This window comes from Bos taurus, chromosome 4 (assembly GCF_002263795.3).
Source record: "Bos taurus isolate L1 Dominette 01449 registration number 42190680 breed Hereford chromosome 4, ARS-UCD2.0, whole genome shotgun sequence".
NCBI lineage: Eukaryota > Metazoa > Chordata > Mammalia > Artiodactyla > Bovidae > Bos > Bos taurus.
The window spans coordinates 112,611,735-112,634,190 of record NC_037331.1 but is presented as its reverse complement, the minus strand read 5'-3'; the positions used below and the strand labels follow the sequence as shown (position 1 = coordinate 112,634,190).

The 22,456-nt window shown below is 59.7% G+C and overlaps 2 protein-coding genes across 7 annotated transcripts in view; one reads left to right on the top strand and one right to left on the bottom strand.

The window, feature by feature from the left end:
* Positions 1–8,250, bottom strand: part of SSPO (SCO-spondin) — a 51,681-nt gene extending 43,431 nt beyond the window's left edge. Inside the window, 17 exon segments of the mRNA NM_174706.3 lie at positions 666–900; positions 1,083–1,248; positions 1,423–1,650; positions 1,735–1,910; positions 2,478–2,595; positions 3,480–3,624; positions 3,987–4,227; positions 4,406–4,577; positions 4,864–5,016; positions 5,311–5,390; positions 5,481–5,639; positions 6,244–6,343; positions 6,453–6,697; positions 6,928–7,107; positions 7,216–7,298; positions 7,687–7,845; positions 8,048–8,250. Coding sequence (NP_777131.2) covers positions 666–900; positions 1,083–1,248; positions 1,423–1,650; positions 1,735–1,910; positions 2,478–2,595; positions 3,480–3,624; positions 3,987–4,227; positions 4,406–4,577; positions 4,864–5,016; positions 5,311–5,390; positions 5,481–5,639; positions 6,244–6,343; positions 6,453–6,697; positions 6,928–7,107; positions 7,216–7,298; positions 7,687–7,845; positions 8,048–8,097 — 2,690 coding nt within the window. The 5' untranslated portion in view covers positions 8,098–8,250.
* Positions 8,251–11,064: 2,814 nt separating this feature from the next.
* Positions 11,065–21,751, top strand: ZNF467 (zinc finger protein 467). 6 transcript variants are annotated; one of them, XM_003586025.6, is made up of 5 exons: positions 11,072–11,427; positions 13,346–13,421; positions 14,229–14,345; positions 15,052–15,165; positions 17,927–21,751. In XM_003586025.6, the coding sequence occupies exons 2-5, from the start codon at positions 13,388–13,390 to the stop codon at positions 19,435–19,437; spliced, it is 1,776 nt and encodes a 591-aa protein (XP_003586073.2). In that variant the 5' UTR covers positions 11,072–11,427; positions 13,346–13,387; the 3' UTR covers positions 19,438–21,751. The 6 variants fall into 6 exon arrangements, with proteins under 6 accessions (XP_010802968.2, XP_010802969.2, XP_003586073.2 ...); XM_010804664.4 differs by lacking the exon at positions 11,072–11,427 and adding an exon at positions 12,696–12,970; XM_010804666.4 differs by lacking the exon at positions 13,346–13,421 and having other exon boundaries at positions 11,065–11,427; positions 14,991–15,165.
* The last annotated feature ends 705 nt before the right edge of the window (positions 21,752–22,456 follow it).

Genomic DNA, 22,456 nt, shown 5'->3' with positions numbered 1-22,456 from the left:
GAACAACCCTACTCCCAGTACGGGTGGGAGAAGGGTTTCACTGAAGTCTCACCCACCAAACCCTGGACTCTGGCACAGTGTCTGTAGATCTGCAACTTCTCTTTATGTCCTAACTCTTAGAGGAGCCTCTGGACCACACTCAACTGGAATTCAGAGACCTGGGTTCTGTCCTTAGTCATTAACAAGCTCTGTGACTCTGCAAGCTGTTTAGCCTATCTGCACCTCAGTTTTCTCATCTGCAAAATGGCAACAATTCTTCTACTTCCTACTTTATTAGGGTATTGGGCTTCCCTGGTGGCTCAGCAGGCAAAGAAACTGCAGGAGACCACAGGTTTGATCTCTGGGTGGGGAAGATCCTCTGGAGGAGGGCATGGCAATCCATTCCAGCACTCTTGCCTGGAGAATCCCATGGACAGAGGACCCTGGAGGGCTACAGTCCATAGAATCCCACGACTGAAGCAACTTAGCACACACACAAGAAGTAAGAGTAAATAAGGTAATGTACATAAAAGTGCTTTATAAGCCCTAAAGTGCTCCACAACTGAGGGATGTTATCAGTGCTCTGATGGGCATGCCATCCTCCCCACATCTGTCACCCTGTTTCTCTAAGCTCCACCTTTTCACCCCCAAGCTCTTTGCTTCCCCCCACAGGTCTCCGCTCTCACCAGTGGTTGCAGTCCTTCATAGTAGCACTGCCAGGGGCATAGCGATGGGCCCCAAGCTGGCAGGGGCACAAGTTGGGGGGCACACACTGGCCCTCGGGGTCCCACAGCAGCCCTAGGGGGCAATTACAGCCGGCCACACAGTTGTCCAGCTCCCCACAGTCTTCAGGCTCCCCGCAGTTGCGACCGCATGCTGGGGCGCACTCCTGGTACTCCTGGCCACCAGGACACAGGACAGCTGGGCACAGAGACACATGCAGGTCAAGGGCTGCTCTGTCCCCTTGCCTCCAAAGAAAGCAAAGCCAGCAATCTGCAGAGGTCAGAGATCCTTCTGGGACCCTCCCCTGCTGCAAAGCCCCTGGATCCCCCTGTGCTGGAAGGATGCAGTAAGGGTGCAGCTAGCTGGCTGAGCAGACTCACGGCAGAAGGTCTGGTTTCTCCAGGAAGGCAGGGCACCCTCCTGGGCACAGCGCCGAGCATAGGCCGCAAGCACGGGACACAGGCAGTCCCGGCCAGGGGTGCAGCCACACACAGCTGCCAAGCAGCGCAGGTGGAACGGCTCCCTGTCCACCAGCCCGTGGCACTCCTTGGAGGGAGACAAGGAAATGGGTCAGCTCCTTCCTATGGATTCCCCACTGCCACCTCCTGGTGCTCAGCATGGCTCAGAGCGAGGCCCTCCCAGCAGCCCAGAAGGATGGCAGGGTAGGTATTGATCCCATCTTACAGGGGCAAACAGGACGAGTGCCCCCAAGCTGGCTACCTGGAAGGTTGGGCCATGCAGGATGGCACAGGCTACCTCCGCGAAAACCTGGCGCTCAGTGTGGGTGCTGCAGGGGGAAAGCGGAGTGCTGGCCTCCAAGGAGCACGTTCCCCCGCCTGCCACCTGGAACTTGCTAGCAAAGGCGGTGATACTAGTCTCCACATCGCCAGCAGGGGTCAGGAAGTCATCCTGCTGATTCCGGGTGAAGGTGCCACACAGACCCTGCACCTGGGCCGCAGGAGTGGGCACAGGACAGTCAAACCCAGGCCCACAGCAGCCGGGCCCAGCCACTCATCCACCCTCTGGGCACACCTGGTGGGCGTGGTGGGGGTCCAGGGTGATGTAGGCTGCAGGGTCAGACACTCCCCAGAGGATGCGGGCACCAGGCCAGCGCAGCAGCAGGAAAGAGGAAGAGGCCCGGGAGACACTGAGGCCCCCAGCTGCACTCCAGGGCAAGGCCACATCCTGACCGTCGACCAGCACAACTCCTGGAATAGGAGGAGAGGGCCACCTACAAAGGGCTGGGCTAGGCCGATGAGGTGGAGGGAAGGCACATTTCGGGATGGGGCTGTTAAGAAAGGGAAGGACCCAGGGTAGGAGGTGGGGAGCTCTGTCTCAGTGGGCCGCTCACCCTGAGCAAGGGGAACCAAAGTGACCCCTGGGAAGTCACCCATCCCACCTGAGCAACCCCCATGGGACACTTGGCACCCACTTGGCCTTTGCCCTTGGAGTCAGTGTGCAGGAGGAGCTGGGAAGGGCCTGCCTGGACTAGGTATACCGTGAAGCCTTTCAGCTCCTTCAGAACCCTTTGAACTGTATTTTCCCCTGAGATGGGGCAGGCAGAAGATGGTAGAGTGAGGGGAAAGCTGAGACAGTGACCTCGGTTGTGGGAGTATAGCTGGAGAATTTGGGTTCAGGAACCACAGGGCAGTGTGGCCAGAAAGTGCTGGAGAGAAGCGGAGTCCACGGGGAGAGGGGAGCTGGAAGGAGGCCACTCCGGAGGGCTGTTGGGTGCGGAAGGCCTGGAAGGCAGGAACCCTGAGAGCTGGGGCTACCTGAGTCCCTGAGCTGGACGAGGGTGTCCCCCAGGGAGACAGAGATGGCATGGAGGCAGCTCCCAGCGTCACAGTCCCCGTGTTCCAGTACAATCAGCAGCTGCCGCTTGGCAAAGTCCTGGACAGATGGTGAGGAACGTGGTGGGGATGGTGCGGGAGGGTCCCTCCTGGGCCTCTCCTGTTTTACTGGACACCCATAGCCCACACCCCGGACAGCTCCCACAGAACTGTGCTGACCGCTTGCCAGCCAGCCACATTCTATGAGGTGAGGGGCTTAACCCTCACCAAGGGCTGGGATGTGTGACTGTGGCATGTGTGACTCGCACGTGCACATGTGGAAGTGTGTGACTGTGTGTGTAAGCACGTGCACATGTGGAAGTGTGTGTGTGCGCGCGTGCGCGCGCGCATGCACAGGTTCCGGCAACATGCCTCCTCCCCCTCCCTCCCTGTGGGGACATATGCTCACGTCTCTGAGTGCCCTCAAGGGTGCACACGTATGAGAGCGTCGCAGGAGCCCCTGTTTGTGTCCACGTGTGTAAGAAGGTGCCGGGTCGGAACCTGGGAAGTCACCTCACTTTACCGGGGGAGGAGGGCTGGGGACGAAGCCGGACCCTTCTTTATTTGCGCCCCTCGCCCGCCCCCGGGGTCGTTTTGCAGGAAGGAGCGTGTGTGACAAGCCCAGCCGTCCCATCTGTGAGAAAAGGGCTGTGCGGGTGGGTTCTGCGTGGCGCCCCCGGCCTGCGGCGGCGCCGACAGAGAGACTTCCACGGGAACCTGAGGCGGCGGCGAGAACCCGGAGGGCAGGCTCGAGGGTGTGCACGGCTGCCATCTTCCCGCCGGAGCCGGGCCGTCTCAGAGTCTCCCCGGACGGCTGTCTCGTTTATTCAGCGGTTTCCTTACAGTCACTGCTCTCCCCCACCCCCACCAGCACCCCTACGAGGGCCCCTAGGACTCTGGCACGACCCCCCGCTTCCGCTCCCGCCGTCTGCCCGCGCGGCACACCTGCACCAGGATGAAGCGGCAACCGGCGCGGCCGCGGAAGGAGAAGCTCCGCCCATCGAAGGTGACGTAATGCCCGTCCCCGCCTACCGCGCACTCGGCGGCGCACGGCGCCTGCGCGCAGAGCCAGCGGCCGTCCCTGCACTCGCTGCGGGCGCAGGGGCGGAGAGACCGCGCTCAGGGTCCGCGCCGCCGGGGTTCGGGAGTGGGGGTGGTACCGAGCTGGAGACTCCCTCCCACCCCCACCCCCCCAACACTCTGGTTTCCCCTCCCTCCCCCGGCGCTCCCTTCCCTCCCGTTAGGACTAGAGGTCTGCTGATGGAGGTCGACCGCTGGGTTTTTAAGCAGGACAGTCAATTATAACTTGAGAGGTCACAGGTCACTTGCGAGGGAGGCTCCTCCAAAACGGAGGCAGGTTGCAGAGCAGATGGCATAAGAGAGGAATCAGAAGTGACCTACGGGTAGCCCTTCAGCCCCCCGCGAAGGGGCCCGCCAGGCCCGCGCACCCACCACGGGTTGCAGAGCTGGCGCACGGTGTCCCCGGGCTCGTAGCGCCGGCGTCGGCGGTAGCAGGGGCAGCGGGCGGCGGGCACGCACAGGGCGCCGTCCCAGAAGAGACCCGGCGGGCACTCGCAGCCGCTCACGCATTCTTCCCCGCAGCTCCATTCGCTTCCCTCCCCCACTGCCGAGCAGCTGGGCGGGCAGGCCGAGGCGCAGTCGGAGTACAGCTGGCCCCCCGGACACAGGCGCTCTGCGGGGTATAGGAGTGGGCTGTAAGACCCAAGGAGTTCCCCGCCTCCGGCCAGAGCCCAGTGGCGGAACCCCACCCCAGGGAAAAAGGAGCCACGCGAGGGCCCTCGGTCAATCCCCGGATTCCACAGAGAGGGGAGGCCAGAGGCTGGGCAGAGACGGGCAGGCAGCCGCCCTACCGCAGAAGCCCGGCTTCCTCCAGCGCACCGCGATGCGCCTAGCCGCACAGTCCTGGGCGTAGCTGGCCAGGGTGGCGCACACAGCCTCCAGCCGCTCTGCCCGCCCACTGCCCGCTGGGGCCCCAGCACAGTAGGCGAAGAGGCAGGCCTCGTGGTACTCTGCAGGGGGCACCTGCCAAGACAAGACAGCCCTTCAGCAACCAGCATCCAGCGCCTCCCTCCTTTTGCTTCTCAAACACCTTTGTTTTACGATCAAAAATGTGAACGCTGCAAAGGACCTTAGAGATAACATATTGGGGCCATCTCATCTCCCAGAGATCAAATCAAGGCAAGTGGGGCGGGGTGCCCTGACCCATGCCCCAAAGCAATTTGGTGGCAGGACCAGGGGCCCCGTTTGGCACCACCCTAGCACTCGTCACCTCTCTAATGCCTGATGCCACCTCCACCCCCATCCATACCTGGGTGTGACATTCTCTGAATGGGCCTTCCAGCAGCTGGTGGCACACATCCTGGGCTTCAGCCCGAAGCTGGCCAGCCTCCGTGCCCGTCTCTGTGCCCCTCAGGGGGTCCTCACAGCCTTGAGCTGCCTCCACCGCATCCAGACACCCAAGCTAGGGACAATGGGAGTCAGGCCAAGGAGCGAGGATGAGGGATATTAACCAGGACATCAGGAAAATGGCCATTGCCCTGGCAGCTGGTTCAAGACCCCACCCTCATGGCCACCAGCCCAGACATCCTGGGACTGTGGAGGGCAGCAGAGTGGCAAGCCCAAGTGGATGTGGGGGGCCAGGATCACTGTGAACCCACAGGGAGGAGGTTAGATAACTAGCTAGTGAACCAAAGCTTGTTGGTGACCAGGTGGGTGAGCAGGCAGAAAGCGAGGGAACCCAGCACTGCAGTCTCACCTCTGAGTCTGGGAGTCTCCAGGAATTCCCAAAGGTGGCAGCTAACGCAGCCAGTCCCCTGCCAGGCTCTAGGAAGTCATCTGGGGGAGGTTGAGGCAGAGCGGCTGTGTCTGGGGACTCCTGTCTCCCCTTCCTTCCCACAGCAGCAACCAAGCCTCACCCCCACTCACCCTCAGGCTGGCCGTTGTAGACCCCACAGAGGCCTTGAGTCTGTCCCTGGAGCTCCTGGTCCACAGAAATGGAGACGGAACTGGACCGGTCCAGCCGCACAACGACCCCCAGGCCTCCCGACAGCACCAGCCAGTCCCCTTGCCACTGCAGGCTGAGCCCTGGGCAGGAGAAGTGGGGAGTCACAGCCCCACCCCTCCCACCATCACACCAGGGCTCAGACTGCCCTGGGAAGGAGAAAAGGGCTTCTCACTATCCTAGAGAGTTCTGCACCCTACACCCTTTAAAGCAGAAGCCACTGGTTTCCCATCACAGACCTCTTTTGAGAAGTTCATGAACACTATGGATGCACTCTTGAGAATAAACTACAGGTAAACTACAACACACACACACACACACCCCTACCTCACTCCCCAGACCAGAGGCAAGACAGAATTCTGGGAGGAGCCTGACCCATCTAGCAGCATAAAAGCCCCGCCTCTGAGGCCTGGGTGTGGGGGTGAGTAGAGGGAGTTTCCCCAGGTCACCCTGTGAGGGGGCGGGTTGCTGGGGTAGGGGATGAGGACCACGACCTCCTGGCATCTCAGCAGGCTCCCTCATCTCCAAATGCTGACTCCCAACAGCTGTGGGGGTGTTGGGAGGCTGCAGGCGCCCACCCAGCTGCCCAACTTCAGCTGCCCTCTGACCCACGCCCTGCGGATAGACAGACTGTTCCAGAGAAGTGAATGGGGCCCTGGGCCACCTCCTGGTGCCCACCCGCCTTACCAGGGAGCAGCTGAGACGCCCCCTCGGGTACCAGCCGCCCGTTCACAGTGACGTTTTCACCCCGGATCAGCACCTCCTCTGGTCCCATCATTACCCGGGCCTGCGGGGGCGAGGGGGCGGGTGACACGTCAAGGAAGTGTCAAGGTCAGTGGCCCTCCTCCTCCTGTGTCCAGCTCCCTCTCTCTGTCCGGATCCATCTCCCTCCTCACCAGCTGACAGTGCCCAGGCTGGGGACAATGCCCCATGGGCTGGAGGTGGACGGCCCAGGTGGCATCAGCCGCACCCGCCAGCAGGTAGGTGCAGCGGCCCAGGAAGTGGAAGTGGCGTCCATCGAAGGTGCGATAGTGGAAGCCGGACCAGGTGGCGCAGGTGGCCGAGGGACGCTGGCGCTGGCTCCAGAGCTGGGCCACAGCCCCCGCCAGGGGCTGCAGGATGGCTGGGGAGGGTGTGCTGCCTGGGGGAGATACACCAACGGTGACCTCTGAGCGCAGGAAGCGGCGTGGAGGTGGTCAGTGCGCGGTTACCAACGGTGACCAAAAGTGGCGGGCGGCTTTTCTGAGCAAAGAGGGCAGTGGGCTCCACAGAGGGATCCAGAGCTCAAGAATTCTAAGTGGGGTGCCTGTCGGGGACAGGGTCCTGGCTGGGGCTGTGCTTTTCACGCAGGCTGGAACTCTGCGGACCCACCCAGTCGACTGTGGTTGGAGCAGCTGTGGCAGGTCTGGGAACGGCCATCCCGCCAGCTGTGTCCCCAGGGTTGGGCACAGCACTCCTCCAGACTTCCTGCAGACGCATTCACTGAGCCTGCCCCCAGGTTGCACAGCCAGGTGGCAAAGCAGTGGCCCTCAGGGCTGGCCTCTGGATGGAAAGAGAGAATGGGGTGGACCCAGATATTCCGCCTGGACCCGGCTTCCCTCCCCAGGCAGCCTGCTGCCTCCAGGAAACCCCGGATCTGGGCTGATCCTGGGTGCTTACCTAGGGTGCAGTGGGTGCCCCCCCAGCCTGGGCAGCAGGCCCTCACTGTCCGGTTCCAGGCAGCAGGCCGGGTCTCTGGCGGTCTGGGTCCATGGAGCAGGGGGAGGGAACAAGATGGCAGCATTCAGCCCCATCCCTGGGAATGGCCTGGGACATTGCCTCTGGTCACCTGCTCTCTAAGAGGCTTTAATGTGTAATTTTCCATTCTTGGTGTCAATTTCCAAAGCGAGAATGATCTCAGGAAGGCAGACTGAGGGGTAGGCAGAGGCAGCAGGCATCTTGACCCTGCCCGGCACTGCCCATGGATGTGCCCACTCATCCACCACCCCATTCCCCAATTTGGCCCCCCTTGAGTCCACCCCGGACCTGCTTGCCAAATGCCTGCATCACCAGGCCACCCCCCAGTCCTCCCCCACTCTCAGGAGGTCACCCCACTGCTCTCGCCAGCCCAGCGGGCTCCTCGTCGCTCACTTGTAGATGGCACAGAGCCCCGCACGGCCACTCCAGGTCAGGTCCAGCCGCCAGCCCCGGCGCTGGTAATGCTGGAGGCTGGCACAGGGCACCAGGTCCTCCTGACGGGGGGTGACTTCCTCCTCCACCAGGACGGTCTCTGTCTGCTCACACCACCGCCTGCCCACGGACGAGGACCAACAGCTGCGACCACCGTCCCCCTCTGCCCGAGAGGCCCTGTCCCGCGACCCCACTCCCTGGGAGAGTTTACCGAAGAGGAGGCTGACTTAAGCTGGCTGAGGGAGATGAGGAGGGAGTCTGGCCACCCCAGAAGGTCCTAATCTCGGGGCGGGAGGAGAAGGCCCTGAGGTGGGCTCCTTACCCATTAGCCAGTGCCCATGCCGCCCCGAAGAGGAGGGCAGGGAGCAGCATGGTGACCCCCGGTCACCTGTCGGGGGGCTCTGAGGCTCTGTGGAGGCCGTGCTGCGGCAGGGATGCAGAGAGGCCAGGCCAGGGCTCCCCGGCCCCCCACAAGCTGGTGGCTGCTGCAGCCTGGCCTCGAGGGTCCAAGGCAGCCTGAGGCAGTGAGGGCGAGGCCTGGGAGACTGGGCAGGCTTTATCTCAGCCCTGTGCCCCAGAGCACCAGCTGCCCAGAAATACATTGGACCTGCCTACACATGGCATGGTCCCCTCCAATGCCAACTCTCCCTAGAAACAGTGCCCTTCCTGGGGGGGGGTGTGTGTGTGTGTGTGTATGTGTGTGACACTCTGGGCCTCCAATAGCCCACACTCCCTGGAAACAGTGCCCTTCCTGGGGGGTATGTGTGTGTGTGTGTGAAACTCTGGGCCTCCGAGAGCCCACACTCCCTGGAAACAGTGCCCTTCCTGGGGGGTATGTGTGTGTGTGTGTGAAACTCTGGGCCTCCGAGAGCCCACACTCCCTGGAAACAGTGCCCTTCCTGGTGTGTGTGTGTGTGTAATAAGGGGATCCACGTGTGTGTGTGTGTGTGTCTGTGTGTGTAATGAGGGGCCACAGCCAGATACTCTGGGCCTCTGATAGCCCACACTCTCAAGCCCTACCACCAACTACTGTGGACATGGACAAACCACACTCTTTCTGGGCCTCAGTTTCCTTACTAGTAAAAACCTCAGGGCCTCCAGGAAATCATGGCGGGTGGGACAGGGGCTCCATGAATACTTTGAAATTGTGTGTGTGAGTGCTTTTCTGATGACAGTTCCACAACTTCTATTAGATTCTCAAGGGGAGCCATGAACCCACTCCAGGGTTGAGTCACAAGGCCACCGCCTTCCGGCCCTCAAGTCCAGAGTATCTGAGCCTCTCCCCTGTCCCTTTTCTGTATCTCCTGCCCCCGCAACCCCACAAACCAGGCACTCCAGAAACGAGGGTCGGTGAGCAGAAGGAATGGGGTTTCCAGGGTGGTTGGACTGTTTGGGGCCAGGGGTCCCTCTGTAAGGTCTGACTTCTTAGTGAGGGTGATGACGTGTGGCCAGCTGGGTCCACCCTGGTCCCCTAGGATTCATGGGATCCAGAACCAGGAAGCTCAGACAGGGCAATGACAGCCAGCCTCAAGGAAGAGTGTTTGGGGTAGGAAGGGGGGACTGCAGGAGGCAGAGGGGCCCTGGAGACAGCTCTCCCAGCCCTGGGGGCCAGGCAACCGGATGGAATAATCTGGAGCATCCGGTTAGAAGCCAGCAGCAGCTCGCTCCCCAGGGGAATCCTGGTTACATCCTGGTTACTGGTCCCCAGGGGGATCCTGGTTACATCCTGGTTACCGGTTACCAGCTCCCAGGACACCCAGGCCAGAAAGTGCCTTGGGCCTGGTATCCCATAACCCTCCAGCCCCCAAGCCTGATGTGCCTGACTCCAAACATCCCCCACAATCACTGCACCTGTGGGGGTGTGTGTGTGTGGTGGTGGGAGGAGGAGGTGGCTGTCAGGAACCAGAGCCGTGCCAGGCATTCTTCTGGGCCAAAAGGGAATGCAGTGAATCTCTCCAGGAGCTCCTGGATGGGGTCTCTGGAAAGGTCCCAGGTCAGGACCTGGACACCCAGCTGTCCCCAGCTTTCACACATGCATACCTGGACACACCCTCCGGCACCTCACGCCCTCACACTCTGCTGCAGGTGTTACAAGGACTCACGCGGGTGCTCTGGCCTTGCACAGGCACACGGGCCGTGTGCTCTGTTCCCAGGGCCATCCTGCAGTCTAGAGAGCAGGCCCGGCCCTGCTGGCTGAAGCAGCGCATCCAGAAGGGAAGGTAGAAGGGCCCTTCACAGCTGACCCCGAGGAACCCTGCGCTCCTCCAGGTACCCTGTCCCTGTCTCCATCATCCTAGACATCAAGAAACACTGGTGTGGCCCTGTGGCTCACCGTGCCTCTCTGTCCCCTAGGATCCCCTCCGAGTGATGGGGGGGTACAGTCAGGGGAGCCTGCTCTTTGCTCCAAGAGCCAACCTCCCTCCCCATGCCCTGCTCTAGGGAACCTGAAGAGACTGGAGAAGGAGGTTAGGGAGGGAGGCCTGGAAGAACCAGCCCACAGTTTGGATGGAGGAGGATGGGATATGGGGAGCTTTCAGGGACTGGGGTGGTGTCCCAGTGGCAAGGCTTTAGAGAAACATCACAGCCCAGGGCGGGGTCCTCTGAGGGTTGAGGGCATCCCTCCAGCCGGCCAGGAGGCTCCGGCCCATCACGCCCAGGGGAGTACCCGCCCCCCCCCCGCCCCGCCCCCGGGAGGCAGAGGCTCCCCTGGATGATGCCCTGGCTTCTTCAGGCCTTCACACCAAGCGACTCCGGCCACACCCCTGAACCTCCTCCCCCTACCAGCCCTGCCTTGTCCCAGGTGACCTAGTTGGAAGCCCTGACCCCCATTTCCACTCCGAAGGTCAAGTTCTTCGCAGGCACCGGGGCCCACGCCTGGTCTCCTTCGGGCTCACCTCGAGGCCCCGAGGACCATGGGGTGGGGGGAGGGGGAGCGGGTACGAGTCGGGGTGGGTCCGAGCGGGATCCGCTGGAGAGCTGGACAGGGCCGGAGCCTGCCAGACAGACCCCACCGACCGACAGTCGGGGGACTCCATCCCCAATGCCGCCGGAACGCAGCGAACGCACACACACTCCTGGCGGGGCCTCGCGATTCAAAGACCGCAGCCCAGACGCTAGCTCCCCTCCCCCGAGCAGGCCCCCCTCCTCTCCCCCCAACTCCTCACCTCCTCCCCCACCCCACCCCCCGACGCCCCGCGCGCCACCTTCCCCGGGCTCCTCCCTCCACGCCTGCCAGCGCCCTCCCTCGCCGCCCGAGTGCCCGTCCTCCCCTCCCTCCTCCCCTCCCCCATCCCTCTCCCCCACCCCTTCCCTTCCCTTCCCTTCCCTTCCCCTCCCCTCCCCGCTCCTGCGTTCCCACTTTCCGGCACCGACCGCGGGCCGTCGTTGGTCCAGACCGTCACCTGCCCGCCGGGACCCCGCTGGGCACCCCCTCCTCCCCCAGGGCACCCGGTCCCTGACCCGCCTCCCCTCTCCCCTCCTCCCCCGCAGCTCCCCTGCTCCCTCTCCCTCTGCGTCTTCTCCTCTCCCCCTCCCCGCAAAGTTTCGGGGCTGTCAGTCTGTCAAGTCTCTGGGGCCGTCCGCACCCGAGCTGCAGAGCCCGCGAGGGGGAGCAGGAGAACCGGGCGCCCGGGTCGGGGCCGGGTCGGGGCCGGGTCGGGGCCGGTTCCCGCCGCACCCACAGCCGCCGCCCGCGCCGCGCAGGTGACAGCCCCCGGGGTGCGGGCGCCGAGAGCGCGGGGTGGGGGGAGCGGCTGGGAAAGGGGGGCCCCGAGGGCACAGGAGGGGCGGGGGCTGGGGGAGAGCTGGGTGTTGGGACGGGGGAAGAGGAGGGCCTGGCTGGGGTGGGGGAGGTCAGGGTTCCGCGGAGAGCGGAGAGACCGACCCGGAGGGCTGGGCTGGCGCCGGGGACCGGGGGCCGCGTGGGGGTCCAGAGAGGGGGACGGGTGGGAGGCCCTCAAGGAAAGGAGGGGGAGGGCTCAGGGGAGGGGGCCCGGGGGAAGGCGAGGAAGGGGAGGCGCGGGGACCCGGCGTTCGGGAGGGGCGCGAGAAGGGCGCTGACAGGTGAGCCCGGGAGCCCGGAGCGGCGAGAGCGAGATCCGGGCGGAGGGGCCGGGGCGGGGGCCACGCGGGCGCGGGGGGCGGGGAGGCGAAAGGGGTCCCTGGGCTAGGGGAGGGAAACTTGAGAAGTCGGCGGGGAGCAAAAAAATGGGGCAGGGGGCCACCGAGCGGGAGCGGAGGTGAGCTGGGAGGCTGGGGAGGGGGGCGCACGGCCGGGCACGGGGGCCAGAGTGAGCGGCCCAGCCGCAGACCCCGAGGTTTGGGTGGGGGGCGGCTAGAGAAGGAGGCGGCGGGGCGGGGGCTCGGAAAGCGGACGGGAAAGGGGCGGGGGCCGTTCTGGGGAGTGGGACTCGGGAGGGAAGGGAAGCGAGAGGCTGCCGGGGAGGCGGAGGGGGAAGGGAGACGGGGCCTCGGAGGGGGAGGGAACCGAGGTGAAGAGAGGAGAGGAGAAGGGAAGCCGGGGTGGGGGAGGAGAGGGCCGGGGAGGGGAGGAAGGAAAAGAGGAGGGGGAAGGAAGGGAGGGAGTGTGCAGTCGGGAGGGGTGAGGAGGCGGGGGACGAGCAGGGAGAGCCCGGAGCGGCGGGGGAGGCGGCCCCGGACCCCGGGAGGGGGAGGGGGAGGGGTCCGCCGCCGCGGAGGCTGCCCCGGCGGAGGGTCAGGGGGCGGTGGCAGTGCAGCGCAGACCAGAGCGGGGCCGGGAGGGGTGGAGCCGGCGGGCTGTGGGCAGGGGCGGGGCCGGGGGCGGAGCTGGGGAGCCAGCCAGCTCCCTTGGGGAGAGAGGGCGGAAGGCGGAGGGCGAGGGAGAGGGGAGGGGTGCAGGGACGGCTGCCAGGGAGGCTGTCGGGGGTGGGGTGGGGGTGGGGAGGGGAGTCTGCTGGGGGATGGGCAGGGGACCCGCAGGAGCCGGAGCCGCCTTGGGGGCTTTGAGGGTCGGGTGTCCGGGCCTCGGAAAGCCCCGCGGGGGAGGGGCGATGGTCTTGAGGTCGGGTTCTGGGGTAATGCTGTCAAGAGCTCTTTCCTGCCTTCGGGGAGGACCCTCCTCCGACGGCCTCCCCAACTCGTGGCCCCAAGCAGTGATACCTCCGGCCCGCCCCCCACCCCCACCCCAGGCTGGCTCCTGTTTCACCAGCTCCTGCGATGACAGCTGGAGGGCCAAGGAGACGAAATTCCCTGCTCCTCACCGCAGGTCTCCCACCCTCCACCCTCTTCCCAGAGAGTCGGTTGATTCCTGACACCCCCAGGCAAGGGCCCTGGGGAGGAGGGGGTGGTGGTGGGCAGCGCTGATGCGCTGGTACTGGACCCCAGTGACGTGCAGGTGGGGGTGAGAAGCTGATTTCCAGCGCTGACCCCGAGCTTAGCTTGTAGAAATGGCTTCAGCCCTTTTCCTCACCTTCAAAGGCATCTGCTTTCTGAAATCCACGGTCCCTCAACTCCCTCACCGTCCCTGAGGACATCCCTTTCGGAGCCCCTGGGGCTAGCTGATGGGAAGAGGTTGGGCAGAGCCAGGGCCCAGGTAGAAGCTGCAGAGGAGAATCTGAACAAGGATGTATGTTCTCCTTAGGGTCCGTGGCCAGATCCCCAGGAGGAGTCACCCTGGGTTGCCATGAGAGAGACCTTGGAGGCCCTCAGCTCCCTGGGTGAGCCGACAGAACTGGAGGAACTTGGGTGGGGGGCAGGGGAGTAGGAAGCTTCAAGGGCATACCATGCCTGTTGTTGTTCAGTCGCCCAGTCGAATCTGACTCTTTGCAACCCCATGGACTGCAGCACACCAGGCCTCCCTGTCCCTCACCATCTCCCGGAAGTTTGCCCAAGTTCATGTCCATTGCATCAGAGATGGCTCTTCACGGATCACTGCCTTGTCGTGGCAAAGGGGCTTGCATAACACAATGAAGCTATTAGCCATGCCCTGCAGGGCCACCCAAGACGGATGGGTCAAAATGGAGAGTTCTGACAAAACATGATCCACTGGAGGAGGGAATGGCAAACCACCCCAGTATACTTGCCATGAGAACCTCATGAACTGTTACCAGGCCTGCTGCTTCCCTAATTCAGACGGTAGAGCATCCCCAGGAGGCTGCGACCCTGATACCCCTGAGACCCTGGGGGCCTTTAGGGCAGCATCCTTTCTGGTTTCATCACAAAGAATGCCTGCCTGGTCCATGCTGGAGGTTGTGCTAGTACTAACAGAACACCAGGATAGTTAAATCTATTCTGTCTCTAAATCTATTCATCTCTGTCCTTGATTTGATGTAAAGCAGCTAAGGTTGATATTTGGTCAGGCTGCTGGGGAAGCTGGTTGTCCCTTGTCCGTGATGGTTAGAGACCTCGCTTTCCTTAACGCCCAGGGAAAACTCTTTTGGGCTGGGACAGGGAAGAGCAACCGTCTTGGATCACCTCTTCTGTACGACATGCTTGACTTGCACCCATCCTTTTGCCTGTAATAGGACTCTCTGTGGGACAGCCGGAGATGACCCCCCAAAGTGAGCCTGGGGAACAGTCCCACGATGCCCAGGAGCGGATGTCTCCTCCCCAGGAACAGAGAGTGCTGGGTACAAGCTCAGGTAAGTGGGGACCATGGAAGCTGGCTCAGGACGGAGTCCTCCTTCCTTCGTCAAGTATTTATTGAGCACCTACTAAGTGCCCCACGCTATTCTAGATACCAGGGATACCTCAGTGACCAAGGAGACAAAAGATACCTGCCTTCCAGGAGCTTAATCCTAGTGAGGACAGAGGACTAGCAGACAACAAATGTAGGAATAAATGCACTTATAACCTGGGTTGGAAGAGGCTTTGCGGGTGGGGCAGGCAGGAGGATTGAATAGAGGTGTGAGAGTCGGCCTCATTGGGAAAGTAAGATTGAAAGAGGTGGCTAAGCAGATACAGGGAAAAGAAGCCTAAAGCGGGCGTGGACCTGGCCTTCTGACTTTCCCATCTTCTCCAGTGATTTGCCTGGAAACTGGGGCCCATCTGGTAGCTAGGAAGTTCCCCATCTCTCCTCCTAGGGCCTCTTGGAAGCCTCAGGACAGGGACCATTCTTGCTTCCACTCTCTTACACTTACATGTTTGAAGCCCCTCACACTTGTGGCTCTTGCAACCTGCATGGCCTGGGGCAGCTGGGAATTCAGCCCCTGCAGGTTTGATATGGGACCAGTCCTGCCTGTGGGGCTGGAGCCGGGGTTTCAGAAGCCCCTGCCTCCTGGCAACAGGGGGGACCTCTCTCCATCTCTGGTGTCTGCAGCATCCTTGAGGTAGCCTGTTCTCTGCCAGGGCGCGAGGCCCCCAGGCCGGAGAAAGGTGCCCGCACGGAACAAGCTGAAACTCCCTGCAGAGAAGACCAGGTGTGTGCACCACGCAAGCCTGAGCCCACGGGCTCCTGCCCAGGTGAGTCTTCCCAGCAGTCCATCCTACCAGGGGGCCAGGCGGAGGGAACAGGGGTGTGCAGGCATCGTGTAAAAAGAAAGCCACCCCAGGGCCTTCCAACCCAAGATGAATCAGGCCCTGCCACCTTTCTGCTGTAGAGCTTCAGCACCCAGCAGGAATTCTGCATCCACAGACAACAGGAATCAGAGAGGCTAGTCACCAAAGAGAAATACGCTCTCAACTTCCACGTCTTCCGGAAGTCTTACCTTTCCATTCTCTCTCCCCCAGTCGATGTTCACACTTGTTGACAGCTTGAATCATGATTCCCACGAAGACACGTGGTGTCAGTGTCGATCAACCTTTTCATTGTCATCCCCAGACCTGCTCCCTCCCCCAAATCTCCACTGACCTTGGTGCTACCCAGATGAACTGTTGTACTTGATGCATCTCCCCCATATCCACGGTGATCAAACAGTTGGTTCTCTCTCCATAACCCTACCCATCACTTCCTTCCATCACCACCAGCCTTATCACCTCTTGCCTGAGTGATGTCACCTATTCCACAAGGGCTTATTTGGTGCCCACTCGGGCTAAGCTGTTTTAGGTAGAGCAGAAAGAGATGGGCTGTAGAGTGATGTGGTCCTGGGTTCGAATCCCTGCTCCACGTGTTTATAGCTGAGTGATCTTGGATAGGCTACAGGAGCCTCAGTTTGTTCACAAGGAGGAAGGGTAACTTCTGCACAGGGGTTTGGGTGAAGGTTTGTGAGAGTGTACACACAGTGCCTCATCTCCAGTTGGCTCTCAGTACATGATGGCAATCCTCAAGCTGTCTGCCCTCCAGAGACTGAAATCTGACACCAATATGAGCTAGAAGAAAGAAAGAAAAGAACAAATAACGATAAAGCCACATCACAAGGAAGTGTAGAAGAGTCAACCGTGTTTATATGAGACCCTCATGTGTTGGATTTGTCAAAGCTTTTGTTGGTTTGTGCTCCATGTTGAGAGAGGTGTAGACTTCAACTTGGATGAGGCTGGAGGATGGGAAGACATCCTTGGCTGACTTAGAAGTAGGCAAGTTGACATATTAATAACTGGGGTTATAGGAGACCAGCTTGCCTGAAGTGAGGGGTTTATGCCTTGGAGTATTGAGAGAGTTGGACTGGGTTGGGGTGAGTCTCAGATGCAGCTAGAGCAGACTTTATACTCTAAATAATGGAGAGCTATTGATGGTTCTTTGGTAGCAAAGTTGCACAAAGAAAATGAAAGTGATAGCGCAGTATGATAAAGAGCTGTTTGAAATGGATGGATGGGTAAAAGAAACTGGAAGGAAATCTAATTGTGATAGTTCAAGCCCCATGCTATTTATTACAGACTTTTAGAGCCAGACAGGAAGTCCAATCAGCTGGTTCCAAGGCTCTGAAACCAGAATCACTTTGGGAGCTCGAAAGAAAGGAAACATTCATGGGCCTGGGTCCCCTAGATGCACTTAAAAGGTTCCCCAGGAGATTAGGACATGGCACAAGATTTAGGCACCATGAACCGGTCCATTGCTTACGCCTAAGCAAGCTAACAAACTCAACTCAAAGAAAACTCAATTCAAAGAGATTAAGTGACTCAACCGTGGTCACACTGCTGCTTAGTGGCAGAGAAAAACCCAAATGGACCCTCCCAGTCTGGGTCCTGAAATCCTTCCTCTTGGCTGGGTCATCTCAGTGCCCAAGAAGGGCAGAGCACCAGGGGAACCTGTATCAAACCTGCTTCCCCCAGAGGGCCTTCCCTGTGTCTCCAGAGGTTGGCACCATCCATTGGTTCCCCATGTCCTGTAAACTCAATCCTCTTCTTAAACCGGGATTTCCCACCTGGCCCTAGACATGAAGGGAGTAGGAGCAGGGGGAAAGCCTTTGAGAAACCACAGGGAGGAATGCAAAGGTCTCTGGTCAGTGGCAAGGAGTTAGAAGATCCCCTGGAGAAGGGAATGGCAACCCAGTCCAGTATTCTTGTCTGGAGAATCCCACAGACAGAGGGGCCTGGCGGGCTATACAGTCCCCTGGGTCGCAAAGAGTCGGACACAACTGAGCAAATATCACAGAAACAAGGTGAGTGTCAAGATCAGCCCACAGGAGGATGTGGAAGACCTTCTCCTGAGGGCAGTGGAGTAGATCCAGGAAGGTGGGGTGTTTGCTGATAAGCCTGCTGAGCTGCAGTGGATTCACAGGGCACAAAGGGGAGTTGCTCATCTGCAGATGGGAGACTGTGGTTCCAGAAAGGAGTGGGCTGGACAGCAAGATGGGGGTGGCCCCCCTTCGCATGGGCCTCTGACCCCTCAGAGTGAAAGCTGAAGACTGAACCCTGAGGGTAAGGGGTGCCCACCATAGCGGCAGGGTCTCCTTAAGGAGGCAGGCAAGCCAAGGGGAAAGCACCCCCTGGCTTGGAGAGCCTGGGAGGAGGACTTAGGGTGGTCCTCCGATTTGGACATTTCCAGGAACTTTTCAGTGGAAGGAGCAGGAGCTAGGCTTAGGGACTTCAGGAAGTGGTGGTCCTATTGGCAAACAAACAGATCAGGTGAAAGTCAGTCAGTCCATTCTTTGCGACGCCCATGAACTATACGGTCCATGGAATTCTCCAGGATAGAATACTGGAGTGGGTAGCCTTTCCCTTCTTCAGGGAATCTTCCCAACCCAGGAATTGAACCCAGGTGTCCTGCATTGAGGACGGGCGCATTCTTTACCAGCTGAGCCACAAACGTGGGGTTTAACAGACTCGCCTTGTTTTGTCCTTTCAGGGGACGAGTGGATGATTCGGAAGGTGAAGGTAGAGGAGGAGGAGGAGGATCGGGAGGCCCACAAGGAGGCGGAATGGCCCCAGCATCTGGCATTACGCCCCAGCCCCTTTCCCCCGCCTGACCTGGGGTCTCTGGCCGCCGCGTATAAGCTGGAGTCGGGGGCCCCAGGGACACTGGGTGGGCTCGCGCTGGCCGGGTGGGTCCCGACCGCCTCGGAGAAGCCCTACGGCTGCGGGGAGTGCGAGCGCCGGTTCCGGGACCAGCTGACCCTGCGGCTACACCAGCGGCTGCACCGCGGCGAGGGCCCGTGCGCCTGCCCCGACTGCGGCCGCAGCTTCACGCAGCGCGCGCACCTGCTGCTGCACCAACGCAGCCACCGCGGCGAGCGGCCCTTCCCCTGCTCCGAGTGCGACAAGCGCTTCAGCAAGAAGGCGCACCTGACCCGCCACCTGCGCACGCACACGGGCGAGCGGCCCTACCCGTGCGCCGAGTGCGGCAAGCGCTTCAGCCAGAAGATCCACCTGGGCTCGCACCAGAAGACGCACACGGGCGAGCGGCCCTTCCCCTGCCCCGAGTGCGAGAAGCGCTTTCGCAAAAAGACGCACCTGATCCGCCACCAGCGCATCCACACGGGCGAGAGGCCCTACAAGTGCGCGCAGTGCGCCCGCAGCTTCACGCACAAGCAGCACTTGGTGCGGCACCAGAGGGTGCACGCGGCGGCCGGCCGCACCCCGCCCTCTCCCGGCGCGCCGGCCTCGCCCACGTCCTCTGCCTCGTCCCCCACCGCCTCCCCTCCCGGACCCAAGCCTTTCTCCTGCTCCCACTGCGGCCTGAGCTTCGGCTGGAAGAAGAACCTCACCACGCACCAGCGCCTGCACAGCGGCGAGGAGCGCCCTTTCGGGTGCGACGAGTGCGCGCTGGGCGCCCCTGTAGACCCCGCGGCCCCCGAGCCCTTGGCCTGCGCGCCCCGAGGCACTCCGGCGCTCCCGGGCACTCCGGGCGGCGAGCGGTCCTTCCTCTGCCCCGAGTGCGGGCGCAGCTTCGCCCACGGGCAGCACCTGGCGCGACACCGGCGGGTGCACACGGGCGAGCGGCCCTTCGCCTGCGCTCAGTGTGGCCGCCGCTTTGGCTCGCGGCCCAACCTGGTGGCCCACTCCAGGGCCCACAGCGGCGCCAGGCCTTTCGCCTGCGCGCAGTGCGGCCGCCGCTTCAGCCGCAAGTCGCACCTGGGTCGCCACCAGGCGGTGCACACGGGCAGTCGGCCCCACGCCTGCGCCGTGTGCGCCCGCAGCTTCAGCTCCAAGACCAACCTGGTCCGCCACCAGGCGGTGCACACCGGCTCCCGCCCCTTCCCCTGCCCGCAGTGCGGCAAGAGCTTCAGCCGCAAGACCCACCTGGTGCGACATCAGCGCATCCATGGAGGAGCCGCCCACCCGGCCTCCGGATCTGACCTCTCGAGCCCAGCCTGGCCCACGTCCACCGACGTGACCGCACCCGCGCTCTTCTTCTGAGCTTCGTTCTAGGCCGGACCCGGCCTTTCCCTTCTTTTGCTCCCTGGTTCCAGAGACCCATGCCGGACATCTCCTGAACACCGTGGCTTGGATTGCCCGTGGCCGTTTTCCTCTCTTCTCCATCCTGCTGGGGAAAAGTCTGGAAAGGATACCTGGCTTTGGCCTTCTGTGTCTGAGACAGGGCTAAGAGTAAACCCTTGATGGGAACAGTTTAGGCCTGAGTCCTTGGAAATCTCCCACTAAGAGACCCCGTGGGAAAGATGATGTTTCCTGGACCACTCCCGACCGAGGACTGAGTCAGGAACCTCTACAGGAGCAGGGAAAGAATGGCGATCTGTGTACTGAAAGTTTCATTAAAATTACAATCCAAAGGTTCTGGGGCTGTGGAATGAGTTGGGGATGGAACCCCTGACTTTTCTCACCCACCCTTTTCTACCTTAGTCCACACACACACACTCCTTCCCACCCTATCTGGGTGAGTTCAATTTAGCCAGCTGCCAATAATGGGCTTTCTCAAATCAAAATATGATACAGCTAATTGCTGAATTGCTCTCTTGCTCCCTGACCTTAGCTCAAATCTGACAAGGAAGAAGCATCGGTATACATTTCTCATGCCAGGGATCGAAGGCTAAACCGTAGGGAAGACAAAGAGAGGAAGCAGGGTGCCCCTGGCCGTTCCCATGGAGACAGGGTGCCACCGAAGGCTCTGGAGCTCCAGGGCTCTGCCTGGGTTTGCAGCTTTCCCAGGGGGATCTCAGAACAGCAGCCCCACCTGCCACTCTGCCTGGCAGCAGGGGGAAGGACGTGAGTGACAGATGAAGGTTCCTGTAAGTTCTCTTTATGATGTCGTCTTGATTCAGACATCTCTAGCTGAGCTGCCCTAGCCGAGGCCAACAGGAGAGCTGAGTGACCCGGAGGGGTAGGATGATGGGGGAAATGTGTTGAACTTGGAGTGAGAAGTCTTACACTTGACCTTTCCTCAGTCTGTTTAGGACTTGGACCAGAGCCCTTCATTTTCCTGGGTCTCTGCTTTCTCATTTTAATAAGATTGTTGATATTGATGAGGGCTGAGGCTTTTTTCCAATTCTAATGTCACGATCAGCAAGGTAGCACTAGTGGTAAAGAATCTGCCTGCCAATGCAGGAGACATGAGACATGGGTTCAATTCTTGTCTAGGAAAGATTCCCCTGGAGGAGGAAATGGCAACCCACTCCAGTTTTCTTGCCTGGAGAATCCCATGGAGAGAGGAGCCTGTGGGGCTACAGTCTATAGGGTCACAAAGAAGCAACTTAGCACAAAGGTTTCAGAATAACCCTAGCAAATATTTACTGGGTGCCAACATTGTGCTAGAGGATGAGAAGGTTGGATGGCATCACCAACTCAGTGGACGTGAGTTTGAGCAAGCTCTGGAAGTTGGTGATGGACAGGGAAGCCTGGTGTGCTGCAGTCCATGGGGTTGCAAAGAATCAGACATGACTGAAGTGAACTGCTTTGTGCCAAGTCCTGCACTAGGCATGGGCAACAATAGTAAGCAAGACAGACAGGCCCCTCTGCCCTCACAGAGCTTACAGAAAACAGGAGGATTGTGGGGCTAGGGCCAGCGCAGAGGGCACTGCGAGTGGATCCCAAAATCTAGGAAAAGTCAAGGGAGGTTCACAGGTTGAAGACACCTCTAGAGGGAGCCCTGAAGGATGGGCGCACGCAGCAAGTGACTAACTCCTCTTCCTGGTCCTTTTCTTGGGTTCCCACCTCCTTCCTATCCAGGTCTTGTAATTCCAGTTGTTTTATTTTATTTTATTTTTACTTTACAATATTGTATTGGTTTTGCCATACATCAGCATAAATCTGCCACAGGTATACATGTGTTCCCCATCCTGAACCCCCCTCCCACCTCCCTCCCCATACCATCCCTCTGGGTCATCCCAGTGCACCAGCCCCAAGCATCCTGTATCATGCATCGAACCTGGACTGGTGATTCATTTCATATATGATATTATACATGTTTTAATGCCATTCTCCCAAATCATCCTACCCTCTCCCTCTCCCACAGAGTCCAAAAGACTGTTCTATACATCTATGTCTCTTTTGCTGTCTCGCATACAGGGTTATCATTACCATCTTTCTAAATTCCATATATATGCATTAGAGGCTCCAGTTTAATCCACCTCATTACAACTGATTCAAATGTATTCTTTTTAATGGCTGAGTAATATTCCATTGTGTATATGTACCACTGCTTTCTTATCCATTCATCTGCTGGTGGACATCTAGGTTGCTTCCATGTCCTGGCTATTATAAACAGTGCTGCAATGAACATTGGGGTACACGTGTCTCTTTCAATTCTGGTTTCCTCAGTGTGTATGCCCAGTAGTGGGATTTCTGGATCATAAGGCAGTTCTATTCCAGTTTTTTAAGGAATCTCCACACTGTTCTCCATAGTGGCTGTACTAGTTTGCATTCCCACCAACAGTGTAAGAGGGTTGCCTTTTCTCCACACCCTCTCCAGCATTTATTGCTTGTAGGCTTTTGGATCGCAACCATTCTGACTGGTGTGAAATGGTACCTCATTGTGGTTTTGATTTTCATTTCTCTGATAATGAGTGATGTTGAGGATCTTTTCATGTGTTTGTTAGCCATCTGTATGTCTCCTTTGGAGAAATGTCTGTTTAGTCCTTTGGCCCATTTTTTTATTGGTTCGTTTATTTTTCTGGAATTGAGCTGCAAGAGTTGCTTGTATATTTTTGAGATTAGTTGTTTGTAGGTTGCTTCATTTGCTGTTATTTTCTCCCATTCTGAAGGTTGTCTTTTCACCTTGCTTATAGTTTCCTTTGTTGTGCAGAATCTTTTAATTTTAATTAGGTCCCATTTGTTTATTTTTGCTTTTATTTTCAGTATTCTGGGAGGTGGGTTATAGAGGATCCTGCTGTGATTTATGTCGGAGAGTGTTTTGCCTGTGTTCTCCTCTAGGAGTTTTATAGTTTCTGGTCTTACGTTTAGATCTTTAATCCATTTTGAGTTT

Excerpts from the sequence above, each read along its gene's own strand:
- ZNF467 (XM_003586025.6), top strand. The coding sequence starts at position 13,388 with ATGAGAGAGACCTTGGAGGCCCTCAGCTCCCTGG. Across the intron at positions 14,346-15,051 it reads AGTGCTGGGTACAAGCTCAG|GGCGCGAGGCCCCCAGGCCG; the intron begins GTAAGTGGGGAC and ends GTTCTCTGCCAG. Across the intron at positions 15,166-17,926 it reads GCCCACGGGCTCCTGCCCAG|GGGACGAGTGGATGATTCGG; the intron begins GTGAGTCTTCCC and ends TTGTCCTTTCAG.